Source organism: Ranitomeya variabilis, chromosome 2 (genome assembly GCF_051348905.1).
Source record: "Ranitomeya variabilis isolate aRanVar5 chromosome 2, aRanVar5.hap1, whole genome shotgun sequence".
Taxonomy (NCBI): Eukaryota; Metazoa; Chordata; class Amphibia; order Anura; family Dendrobatidae; genus Ranitomeya; species Ranitomeya variabilis.
In genome coordinates this window covers 1,069,184,177-1,069,197,838 of record NC_135233.1, presented here as the reverse complement: position 1 = coordinate 1,069,197,838, position 13,662 = coordinate 1,069,184,177, and the positions used below count along the sequence as shown (strand labels likewise).

Below are 13,662 nucleotides of genomic sequence, written 5' to 3'. Positions count from 1 at the left end.
ACTAGAACACCCCTTTAAGGCTGCATATGCAGCTACCAGGGGCTTTGTGGTAAAGCGCACACATCGTACGTGTGATTCCAATATGGCGACGTCCATTATATTGCACACCAGAAATAACAGGAGGCGGGAGGCATAAATAATCACAGTTTATTTTTTTTTTTCTACTCAAATTGTAACTAATTTATACAAAACACCATACTCAGGCGATTATACAAATGTACAAAAATGCATCTGCTCGAACACATTGTAACTGGATCTAGTGACAATCGCAGTTCATTTTAGGTTACGGTGAAATGCGTCAGTGCGTTATTAACAAAGACCTGTACTGTCGGAACAAAGGACCCAACACGGTTTTATTTTATTTATTTTTTCTAATTATTACACACAAAAAAAAAAAAGACTGCCGTGCGTAAAATCTGCAACATGCACGTTAGATGGACGCAAGATGATGGTGATCCGGACTAAGTATTACACAATCTACCCAAAACGTGACCTCATATCCTGATACACCCTGAATGCAACTATGGCCGATCCATCACCCACCCGCATATTTCGCTATGATATGACATGTTAGTGGAGTTTTTCTACTTGAAGTAGTGAATTGTTAGTTTTGTTACACAGAAAATCATAATATTGATATATCTGATATCAGTTTTTAACAAAAAAAGGCCTAATTTTCATCAGAAACCACATTAGGCAAACTTAAAGGGGATTTCCATGCACTGAGTAAATTAGTGTTTATATGAGTAAAACAGATGTTAAAGCAGCAGCAAAAGTTTGGTCAATATGTCTGCTTTACTTACAGAGATATTGGCATTTTTTTGTTTTTCATGTGTCGGCCATTTTGCAAACTGTACATAAGAAATTGCAGCCAATTATCTTTTCAACAGGTCAAACTTTATTGACATGCTGGCAAAGTGATGGTTTAAGGGTTAAGGATCTGAACAGCTAAGTGACTACCAATATGGCTGCACTTCCTGTTGTCTCTTTAACAAAATGGCTGATGCAACTCAACAGAAAAATAAAATACGCAAATAAATAAAACACAATTACCAAATTGGCTGCTGCGGAGGCAACTTTAAATTTCACTGTTAAGGCATGTATTAGTAAATTAGAACGCTTAGAAGGAAAAATTGTGGAATTATGGAAATTACAGGATTTTTTATACTGCCTCTGTTTGTCTCTGGATGCAAATCTTAAAGGCGTTAACGTTAATAAAGTTTAATGTAATTGTCCAAAACGCAAAAAAACAAACACACCCTTTTATCTAATCCTGGACAATTAGTTTAATAATATAATGAAACGCTCTGCAGCTTTTTAATGAGGCAAGTATATCAAAACTGAAAGTAAATCTGTATTTGTTGCCCATAGCAACCAATCACAGGTCGGCTTTCATTTCTTAAACAGCTCTAGTAATATGAAAGCTGAGCCGTGATTGGTTGCTATGGGCAACAAAGACTGTCTTGATGTAAAATGCCCTGAATTTGTGCTTTAAATATTTTCAAGATATATTCTTCCTGTCAGTTTATTTCTGCTTGTGTCCTGTTTCTGGGCTGACATGGCAGCTAGAAGCCTGCTGAAGGCCCCCTTGGCTGCCACCTTGGTGTTTGGTATGGTGGATTTCAACGAAGGCCGTGATTAGGACTATATACTGCAATAATGATAGAACTAGTGATGATACAGTAAAGGGACTAAAAAAAATAAAATAAAATTAAAAAAATTAAATTCACTTTGCTAAATAATCATTTTAAAAAGTCCAACAATGTGCGTAAAAGTCCAATATCCAATCTATACAAATTTTAAATTGTTTAACCCATATACTAAATGTGTTAAAGAAAAAAAAAAAAAAGCAATAATATGCCAAAAAAAACCAAACAATAATATGCCAAAAAAAAAACAATAATAACCAATCAAAATGGTTTTATAAAAAAAAAAACAACTCGGCCCACAAAAAATAAGCCCTCACACATGGAAAAAGAAAAGATATGGGTCTCGAAAAACGGTCACGCAAATAAAAAATTTATTTTACCAAGTTAAGTTTTTTATGCCTAAAAAAAAAAACAACAAAAAAAACACTACACAAGTTTTTTTTTTATCATCGTAATGATACTGGACAATCTTTTGCTACACATTAACACCGTAAAAACAAAGCAAACAATAATAATACAATTCTGGGTTTATTTCACCATTTCTTCTCATTTGGGATTTTTTTTTTGTACTTTATATGGTAAAGTGAACTTGTCGGGCAAAAAAAAAAAAAAGACCTCAAACAGCTAGGTTGATAGGAAAGTTAAAAAAAATTCCAAGGCTCTTGGAAGAAGAGAAGGGGAAAAATGAGAACACAAAAAGTAAAAATTGGCTACATCTTTAAGGGGTTAAGATTTGCATCGTGAAACCAACAAAAGTAACATATACACTTGCTTGTCTTATAAAAACACAAAATTACTGGGGTTATAACAGTCATTTCATTCAGTAATGCTAGATGAATTTTTAAGAGAACACTGCAGACTAAAAGAGCCAATGTGGAACCTCAGGGGCGGAGCAAGACAGAGATTCATCCTGGTTCTTTGGATTAAGGTGTCATGGCCCGCCCCCGAGGTTCTGCACTGTTCTTTAAATTCCTGTATAATATTTTGCAGACTAGGGTCCAGCATACATCCTTCATTTGTCTACTTACATTAAAATGGCAGCCATTTTGTTACAATAGCCAACATTAAAAAAAAAATTAACCATTGCATCTCCGTTGAGTCCTTCACGTTTATGAGATACTAAAATGCCATTTTCTGAATGCCAGGCCCTGTTTTAGGGACATGAAACACAAAACTTTACGAAATGTGTTGACGACTCACAATATAACCGTAACATGAGGTGCGAACATTAAACAAAACAAGAAACGCTTTTTTTTTTTTTGCTTTTGATATATTATCGTATATCAACAGAGAAACCCTGTCCTCAGCCCTTTAAGAACTCGCTCGGTGTCAGCAGGACTCGGAAGATAATGAGACGCGTTTCAAGTCGTCGCTGGCACGCAGTAAGTTTATGAAGGCTTCACTACAGCTTTCATATGGACACATGCTAATATGACTGTGTAGCAGTAAGATCCCTATAAAAAAAAGGAAAAATAAATCCTACTATCTATAGGAGGAAAAAAAAAATAGAAATCAGTGTTAGAGAGATTGGTGATAACACTGTGCGAGGGGGCGAGTCAAATGGATTGGGTGGGGGGCAGGCCGGGGCGCCGTGTTGGGATGATTCGAGGTTTCGGTGAAGTTTTTGTGTCCTCCTCATCTTCCAGATCGCTGTCACATACATGGACTACAACGCTGGGGGTGGACTCTGTTCCTGCATGGAGCTCGTACTTCTGACCTGCAGAGAGAAAATAAAATAGGTATTGGCCATTACGAGACGTTAGAACAGATATTGCAACTGAAAATCAGGTGTGACTGCAATTACCCTTATGAGGGGTATTCCCATCTCCAAGATCCTATCCCAATATGTAGTAGGTGTAATAATAATAATATCTGCAAATATCCCCAATTAGAAATGTGGTATAGTTCTTCTGATTAGCTATGTCGCTTACCCCAGTAGCTTAGATATCCATGGTTACGACCACTCATATGAAAGTTGGTTGTTAGGGGTTGTAACCATGGATAAGCTAGTGCAACGCCCTGCACATGGAGGAAGCAACATCGCTAATCAGAAGAACTATTGTAAATTTCTAATTGGAGATATCTGGTAATAATAATAATAATAATAATAATAATAAATCTACTACATATTGGGATAGGATTTTTGAGATGGGAAGACCCTTCTTTAATATACCACTTTACCCCCTAAAAATCGCTCCTCATATCTCAGCTTCCTATGCAATGATACATTCAATGACGACTGGAGAAAGGGCTACCGGATTGGTTGAGCCCAGGCGCCAAGGTTTATAGGAGCACAACATTTTCCCACACCCTGCCGCCGCTTCACTGTTAAATGAGCGGTGCCATCAAGTGCTGCATTCTCTTGTAGCAATACAGTGAGTGCCTTGCCTATTGCTGCCTATGCAGAGCACAGCAGTCAGGAGGAGTTTCTCATCGGCTGCTCTGCACTGCATACATAGAAAGCAAGGATAAGCAGCTAATGAATGAAGAATGTATTGAATCATAAGCACAGCACAGGATGAAATACCGTCTTCATGTCTTCATACACTAAGTCGCTTTTAGGGCATGTGCACACGTTGCGGATTTTGCTGCAGTTTTCCATGAGTTTACAGTACCATGTAAACCTATGGAAAACAAAATCTGCAGTGCACATGCTGCGGAAAAAAAAACGCTCGGAAACTCTGGGTTGTATTTTCCGCAGCGTGTCAATTCTTTGTGCGGATTCCGCAGCGGTTCACACCTGCTCCATAATAGGAATCCGCAGGTGTAAAACCGCAGGTGGAATCCGCACAAAAACCGCGGTGATTTCCTGAGGATTTACCAAAATCAGTGCGTAAAAATCCGCACACCTTTCCGCAACGTGTGCACATAGCCTTATGGTTTTGCACACTTTTTTCTAAGTCGAACTAGGGTTAAGGCTCAGATTAGGATTAGTGTCTGGTCTAGGTTTAGGGCAAAAGAAAACTGTACATGAAAAAAAATTAAAAATGTTATAAATAAAAAGTAAAAAACAAAACACAACAGTATATAACATTTTATTTTTCTAATTTTTGGTCAGATTTCAGGAAAACACAAAAAAATTAGAGGGACAAAGGCACACTATTCCTACATTAGTATTCTCTTAAAATACAATATATGTGCATAAAGGATAAACGGGTTTTGCTGTTAGGCAAGACTCCTCTTCCCTGGCACAGTTTGTTTTATAAAACTAACTGCGCTTTAGTCCCTCTCCCCAGGTCCAGCACAGAGTCTCTGCCACTGATCTGTCTCTTGTCTGCTGATGTCACGTTGACAGGACTGCAGCCAATAAGTGACCTCAGCGGCACAAGCGAGTTGACGGCACAGGCCGCTCAACTCATTTATTGGCTGCAGTCCTGTCAACGTGAGGTCAGCGATGCAGACAACAACAGACACCAGAACCTGAGGAGGAGGAAGTAAAGCCCCAGGGAGACCGGTGTTTTCTGAAATATTCTTTAAGGGGTTCAAAATTTTACTAGTGGGAGGAAGATACTTGCCTTGCCCCAAATATATCAGGAATCACAGTTATGATAGAAAGGTGTCAGGAACACAGAGCATCACAGCTATGATACAAAGGTGTCAGGAACACAGAGTATCACAGCTATGATAGAAAGGTGTTGTGATGGTGTGATATGCTATGTGGGTATCATTTTTGTGTATATTTCCATTTTACTGATTATCATGGTGTTACTGTATCTTGTAGCATGAGTTGTTATTTGCCATCTGATATTCTCCCCACAGTTCTGTATTGTTATCTCTCCACAGGGTCAGTGAATAATGTTGTTTGCTAATATGCTAATGACATGTTGACCTAGCTTGTTGAAACAATGAGCCCCTGAGACCTTCCCCCTCCTGGCCTGTGAATGAGGGGGGAGACTTCTAAATATCAGGGAGGTGAGACACAAAGATCAGTCTGATGTGGAACCATGATGTGAAGAGCATATCAGAGAGAAAGAAGGGAATATGGACTGTTATCCTCTGTGCTGGATTGTTGGACTTTTATTCTGTAACTGAACTGCATTCGTGTTCTTTGTGTGATGGATCGTATATATGGACTTTCGTGTTTTGCCTAAATAAAGGTCTTGGAATTGTTCACTATTCTCTTGCTCTGTTGATTGTGTGATACCGGAGAAGGAACCCGTGACAGGTGTCAGGAACATAGAGCATCACAGCTATGATAGAAAAGTGTCAGGACAAGAAGAGCATCGTGACCATCCACAGGAAAATATTTGCCTTGCGCTAGCAACACACACTATTCCACTATGGTTGTACAAGACTCTTGTATGCGCAAATCTGATCCTACATCCCAGCTATGATAGATAGGTGTCAGGACACACAGAGCATCATAGTTATGATAGAAAGGTGTCAACACACGCAGAGCATCTCAACTATGATAGAAAGGTGTCAGGAACATATAGCATCACAGCTATGATAGGTAGGTGTCAGGAACATGGAGCATTGCAGCTATGATAGAAGTTAGGACATGCAGAGCATCACAGCTATGATAGAAAGGTGTCAGGAACACAGAACATCACAGCTATGATAAAAGGTGTGAGGAACACAGAGCATCACAGCTATGATAAAAGGTGTGAGGAACACAGAGCATCACAGCTATATTAGAAAGGTGTCAGCCAAAGAAGAGCATCACAGCTATGATAGAAAGTTATCAGAACATGCAGAACATCACAACTCTGAATTGGGCTGATCAGTCCGAGTGCCCAGGCTGACCCCTGTCCACCACCAAAAGCACCCACAATGAGCATGTGTGAATCAGAACCAGACCATGGCACAATGGGAGATGGCCTCCTGGTCTGATGAATGACGTTTTCCATCACATGGACAGACACTCATGTGGGTCACTAACTTGGGGACAAGACGGCACAAAGGTGCACCATGGGAAGAAGACAAGTCGGTGGAGGCAGACTGATGGGGCAATGTTCTGCTGGAAACCTTGGGTTCTGGCATCATGTGGATGTGTCACGAACCATCTACCTAACAATATAGAGACCAAGAATCCCCCTTCATTACAGAGGGATTACCTAATGGCCGTGCCTCTTCCAGCAGGAGAATGGTCGGGGAGATACATGCCAAGAGATCAAGGTGAGGAATGGTGTCCAAATTCCTTAGATGTCAATCCTATCGAATATCTGTGGGATGTACTTGAAAGACAAGTCCGATCCATGGAGGCTGCACCAAGAACGCCCAGGAGATAAGGGATCTGCTGCCAACGTCTTGGTGCCAGATACCACAGGACCTTCACAAGTCTTCTGTAGTCCATACCCCGAAGGGTCAGAGCTGTTCTGATGCCACGGTGGGGACTACATGATATTAGGGAGGTGGTTTTCATGGTATCTCTGATCAATGAATATTTACTACGGACTGCAATATAAAGCAATTGATGGTATTTCCTCTATGGTCTAGTGCGCCCTCGCGTGCCAAACCCCCAACATCCAGTAACTGTCATTAGACGCAGAACAATTAGAGTATATTGATAGCACCATGTTCAGGTCCAACCTTTAATGATGCAGTTGGCAGGATGTCAGAATTATATACCCAGCATTTGATACGTGCTGCTCCGCATCACAACATAGAAATAATGAGAGGTTTGAGTCCCACAAGCCAGCCCTGAATCACACAGCAAGTCACTCAGGCACGTAGGACTGAAAGCAGAGCGTCTCCATTGTGCTGAGATTCTGAAGATTACGCGTTGTCGGGAACACTGTGCGGTGAGGACAATTCACACAAAAGAAGTCTGGAACAATGCATTCAGCCTTTCGCTCTCTAAACTATGCGCTGAGGAACTGCGGTGATGGACTAAAAAGTAGAAAAACACCAAGAAAGTGCACACAGCAAAAATATGCACTAATGTGCAAAGCAGGAGATGGGAGCCAGATAAGTAATGGTTAAAAAAGCCTTAAAGAGGTTTTCAATACAATGATATGATGTCTAATAGTTAGGATAAGTCAGCTATTGTCAGCTCGGGCAGAGGATGGATGTGAACACGGAACCAGAACACCAGTGCTCTGTTTCGCCATGTACTGGCTGCTCCTGGGGTTCTGGACATATACTAGAGAAGTATCAGTATTATCCAGTTTATCACAAAACAGTACGTAGCTGCAGTGTTCCACTCCGCTTGCTGTTGGAGCTAGTAACATGTGCTTGATGGGGGTTCTGGGAGGGGGTCCTCCACCAATCTGATATTGATGAGCTATCCTGAGGATTGGACATCATACAGCTGTAGTGGGAAATCTCTGGGGTCTATAGTGATGTGGGTGCCAGGTGGAAAATTGCAAACTAAACCAGTCTCAGAAATGCTATCTGTCTGGAACCCTGCTCTCTGGATTGGGGCTATGCAGAGCAGTAGATGTAGGAGGGGACACGGGACTATGCAGAGCAGAGGATACAGGAGGGGTCCAGCATTACAGAGCCAGGAATGCTGAAGGGGACTAGTGATATTAAGCAGAGGAGGCAGGAGAGGACCCCGTTAGTCTATGCAACAAAAGTATGGGGCTCCAGTCACCAAATGGAGGCCAAAGAGTGTCCTTCTGGATTCTGGTGAGCCTGTATATGTTGGTATACCTTTTCTATTACTTTACAGTTAAAGCCGCTTTCTTACATTCATGTTTCGCAGTCCCAGACAGCTTTGCCCGGTGGTGGATCTCCTGACCAGAACTCAACAACATATGGCACTCTGTGGCTACACAGTGGCAAATGTTGGTGTCTTCTGTTGGAAGAGACCTGACCTATAATGTCTTTTGGAAGACTTTAACATGATATTGACAGGTTCCTTCAGGTGTTGACCTTCCAGTCGTCCATACTTTGTGCTGGTGCTCACCTCAGACCTTGACCTAACGGCAGATTAGATAAGTGAACCATTACTAAAAGTAGTTGAGTACCATTACCGTGCTGTAATGACAATTAACAAGGAATTTTGTAAGCTTAATGTTGTTGAGTTAGTGGAGAATTGGCACCTATTCGATGCTGGGATACATAATACCTAGTGACAGTGAGGTGGTCTGCAGTAGGGAATCACTGATTGCATAAATAAAGGATAAACTACAGCTCCTGATGCTGAGTGATGAACTAGAGGAGCACAGACTTTAAGCACGGGCAGAGATGCACTAGGTGGGTGAGCACAGACTTTAAGCAGGGGCAGAGATCCACTAGGTGGGTAAGCACAGACTTTAAGCAGGGGCAGAGATGCACTAGGTGGGTAAGCACAGACTTAAGCAGGGGCAGAGATGCACTAGGCCGGTGAGCACAGACTTTAAGCAGGGGAAGAGACGCACTAGGTGAGCACAGATTTTAAGCAGGGGCAGAGATGCTCTAGGTGGGTAAGCACAGATTTTAAGCAGGGGCAGAGATGCTCTAGGTGGGTAAGCACCGACTTTAAGCAGGGGCAGAGATGCACTAGGTGGGTAAGCACAGACTTTAAGCAGGGGAAGTGATGCACTAGGCCGGTGAGCACAGACTTTAAGCAGGGGCAGAGATGCACTAGGCCGGTGAGCATAGACTTAAGCAGGGGAAGAGACGCACTAGGTGAGCACAGATTTTAAGCAGGGGCAGAGATGCACTAGGTGGGTAAGCACAGACTTAAGCAGGGGCAGAGATGCACTAGGTGGGTAAGCACAGACTTTAAGCAGGGGCAGAGATGCACTAGGCCGGTGAGCACAGACTTTAAGCCGGGGCAGAGATGCACTAGGTGGGTAAGCACAGACTTAAGCAGGGGCAGAGATGCACTAGGTGGGTAAGCACAGACTTTAAGCAGGGGCAGAGATGCACTAGGTGGGTGAGCACAGATTTTAAGCAGGGGCAGAGACGCACTAGGGCAGTGAGCACAGACTTTAAGCCGGGGTGCAACCAACTAGAGGAAGCAGCCGGTTATTCTATGTGAAATGAGAGCATATAACCATATTGTTCTGCTCTTGCAGATAAGGGCATAGACTAGTATGCAGCAACAAACCCATGGATCACGCTACGCTAAAGCTTTTCAACTGTTTTCATCCATGTCTCAAGTCATCAAGCCAAACAGTGTAGTCCTAGTGTCAACTACAATACTAAAATATGGACATGTAGCTATGGCCTAAATAGTTTCCATAGTGCCCCATACAGTACTGTGCTAGCCAAAATATCCCCCAATTTTGAGGATAGCACTAGAGAGGCAGTTACCGTGCTCCCAATTTTTCAATGTAATTTCTGCAGTGAAAAACCTGCATTTTGTTCACCTTCTCATTGCTTTCTATGGGTGAAAAAAAACTGCAAAACCGCGGAGGAATTGATGCGTCCGATTGCAAAAAACGCTGCAGTGCTCAAAAAAAAAAAAATGTGTGCATGAGATTTCTGAAATCTCAAAGCTTTTGCTGGTATGGTAGTGTAAAACGCGGCAGATTTGCAAAAAAAAAGGCGAGTATGCACATAACCTTAGAGCAGGTAAGACTGAGGACACTGCACCCTGACGTCAGCACGCAGCTCCGGGAGTAAAATGCGGAGCTCACGCCATCGGCAGCGCTCGTCATCTCGGGACTCGCACTTTCTGAATATCACGGACGACCTTTACGTGAGTCACAATACTACTACAGATTAATCAAGGTTTCCAAAAATAATTCCCAGCCTGTGACTGACAGCGCGGATTACACGGCATGCGATGCGTCCTCGGGGGAGCAGCAGGACTGCGTCGTGGCAGCGGCGGGTGTCACTACGGATCATCTGGAATGATGCACTTTTCACCCGGATCTCTCATTCTGTCGCATGGAGCTTTGTGCAATGGGGGAAGGAGGAACATGCCGCAGTGATTGGAGCAGATTATGGCGCCCACGGCTCTGTTGTTTGAGGGAATTATTTAATTCCTCTGTGCCCCGCTGCCCTTCCAGGCTCCGGTTCATTTCTCAGCCACAAGCTGACGTCAACTCTGCAGGCAAAGCCCCACCAGCCAAAGGGTCCCTGATGGACGCAGTAAGCATAATAATGGCTATGGAGACACAAAGAGGCCCGTCGCGGAGCAAGCAAATTATCTCCTGTTGTTGCTGATAAAAATCGTCCTAAATGTCACATTCTGTCCCCAAGAGAAGCTTCCTGCTGCGTATTCTCCATACAGCAGAGCCAATGGGTTGCAGTTCTTTAGAAATCCATAGAGAACATACATAGGATCTCTCAATCAAGTGTTCTGCAACACATTTAAAGAGTAAACGTCGTTATAATTATTATTTCCTAAATGAATAGCACACATGAAAATAAGCAACTTTGCATTATGGTATATCTTATCAGAGAAATCAGCTTCTGTCTCCTCCTGGTCTGATCTTTCACTCATAATTTATGGGTAAAAATCTGTAACAAAAAAATCTGTAAAAAATGGTCTTCTGTGATTTTCACATAACTGAGATAGGAGATGACAGTTGGTGCTTTTAAAATTCTATGGAGGAGGAGGAGCTAGAGGAACACATTCTATGGAGGGGAGGAGCTAGAGGAACACAGACATTCTATGGAGGGGAGGAGCTAGAGGAACACAGACATTCTATGGAGGGAGGAGCTAGAGGAACACAGACATTCTATGGAGGGAGGAGCTAGAGGAACACAGACATTCTATGGAGGGGAGGAGCTAGAGGAACACAGACATTCTATGGAGGGGAGGAGCTAGAGGAACACAGACATTCTATGGAGGAGGAGCTAGAGGGACACAGACATTCTATGGAGGAGGAGCTAGAGGGACACAGACATTCTATGGAGGGGAGGAGCTAGAGGAACACAGACATTCTATGGAGGAGGAGCTAGAGGGACACAGACATTCTATGGAGGAGGAGCTAGAGGAACAGACATTCTATGGAGGGGAGGAGCTAGAGGAGCACAGACATTCTATGCAGGAGGAGCTAGAGGAGCACAGACATTCTATGGAGGAGGAGCTAGAGGAACACAGACATTCTATGGAGGAGGAGCTAGAGGAACACAGATATTCTATGGAGGGGAGGAGCTAGAGAAACACAGACAATCTACAGAGGGGAGGAGCTACAGGCAGACACAGACGTTCTAATGTAGGTTTCATAGATGTTTGTGAGCACCAGCTGCCATCTCCTATCTCACTGACAGGAAATTCTGTGTTCACCAAGTACAGATTTTACTTCAGTATTAAGAATGATCAGTCCAGGAGGAGAAGAAGCAGATTTCTCTGGTAAGGTATATTACAAAGTTTGTTATTTTCAATTGTGCTGTTAATTACTGAAAAACAAATCTAAATGATGGTTACTGTTTAAATTAAGAATGATATCCGCGAGTTCTAGTTTCGATGAAGATGAACAGTCCGTTAATGGAGGAGGTGGTCTTCAAAAAAATGACACTGGCCTAAATGTGGCCTTGTATAGGCCAATACCTAAAACTAAGAATATTTGAAAATAGTATGTGGTGTATATCTCTGACATTTCTGAAATGGGTTCTGTTTGTATCACAAGCCTTTAAGAACTGGATCCTATATGTGGTCTCCGAAAACAAAGCCTCATCTATAAAATTAGAGCTGGTTCCCATGTAAAAAGGTCACAGATCAGGTAGAACAGAACTTTTCCACACACACACACATTGCGTACATTATATACATATATATATAAATATGTACACACAGTTTATGCGACGGGTGACACCGCTGAAACTGCAAGGTGTCAGTCCACACTTCGGCCTCGGGCCCCGTCATATTTTTCGAACCACGTCCCTGCTTCCCTCTGAAGGGGCAGGTTCAGGTGACCATTTTCTCTCCATCTGAGGAAAATGGTCCGACTATCCTGATCGTGGTATTAGTGACTGGTATTTGTCTGCCTCGGAGGTGGAGGAAAAAAAAAATAAAAAGTTTCTCCACCCTCTCCATTCTGTCAGTCCGTGAAAATCATGGACCTCCAGAATTGCATTGTTGATTTTGAGCCGACACTTGGATCAAAATCGAACGTGCCTTATATTTTTTCCTCGGACAACATCCCCATAGAATAACATGAGTAAGAGGACTATCCCTGAAAACCACAGATAGAATTTGTCCTAGATAATCGGTCTTGTGCACGAGCCCTCCGCATCAATCGTTCTCTGCACTTCGGGTCTCACCCTCACAATGCCCATTTGCAAAACCACACAGTCCTCCTAAAGGCAGTGCCCCTTGCACAACAAGAAGGTGCCCTCCTGGATCCCTTAGCTCTGTCATCTGTCCTTGGTACTCTGTGGCTACCTTAGGCACCATGAATTTGCCCTCCTTCCCCAGGACCTCTATCCTGTCAGGAAAACACTCATATCTGGGCGCGGTCCCATCCAACCTCTCCTGAACAAGCAGCTGTTCAATCTCGTAAACTCAGAAAAAATTTGAGATGCAATCCTCACTCCTACCTAGTGTAGAATACAATCCAAGATGTTTCCACCATTCATCAGCTAGCTTTGGCACATTACGCAGGCTCTCTGTAACTGACACAGGATGGAGCAAAACCGGGCCTCTAAAAAACCCTTGTGGAGGAAACAGAACATCTCCTGAAAATCAGCACTTGTGAAAGGTTTCTTGTGACCCGAAATCTTGGGACCCGAGGCATCAAATGAACGGGTAAGACCCTTAAATAAACCTCCCGCAGGAGTTAGAAAATTTCATGGAAATCAGTCATTCTGAAACATTTCTCGATCTTTGGGATCCAAGGCATAGAATGAGAATGGGTAAGGACCCAAAAAGTGATAGTAAATTTCTAACCTTCCAGATGACAACCAGATAAAGTATGCAAATAATGACGCAGGTTCCTATGAAGAAAGAACATAGCAATTTTGCCGTGATCCATACATGTACATGTAGATGGATGTGTCAATGAATAATTTGTTTTGTGCAAAATGTTTTAAATTTATGTGCAATGTGGAAAACCACACACAAAATCTGGACTTCAGGACAAAACATGTCGTGCCACATGACAAACTGAACCCTTCTCCCATCATTAAGTGCTCAGTTTGAATTTGCCAAGTTTCATCATCTCCGTAAGATGATTATAACCTGGTA

At 42.7% G+C, this 13,662-nt stretch overlaps 1 protein-coding gene across 3 annotated transcripts in view; it reads right to left on the bottom strand.

Annotated features, from left to right (window-relative positions):
* Positions 1-130: 130 nt before the first annotated feature.
* The window catches only part of RCAN2 (regulator of calcineurin 2), a 73,880-nt gene continuing 60,348 nt past the window's right edge, over positions 131-13,662 (bottom strand). Inside the window, exons 4-5 of one of the 3 annotated variants that reach the window (XR_013221991.1) lie at positions 1,574-3,366; positions 131-1,517 (exon numbers count right to left, since the gene is read on the bottom strand). Coding sequence is in view for 2 of the 3 variants with exons in the window: in XM_077291561.1 (XP_077147676.1) it covers positions 3,206-3,366 (161 nt within the window). In the remaining variant the exon portion in view is untranslated. Of the gene's footprint in view, positions 1,518-1,573; positions 3,367-13,662 lie in introns of those variants that run through there. The other 2 variants (XM_077291561.1, XM_077291562.1) reach the window with 2 other exon arrangements.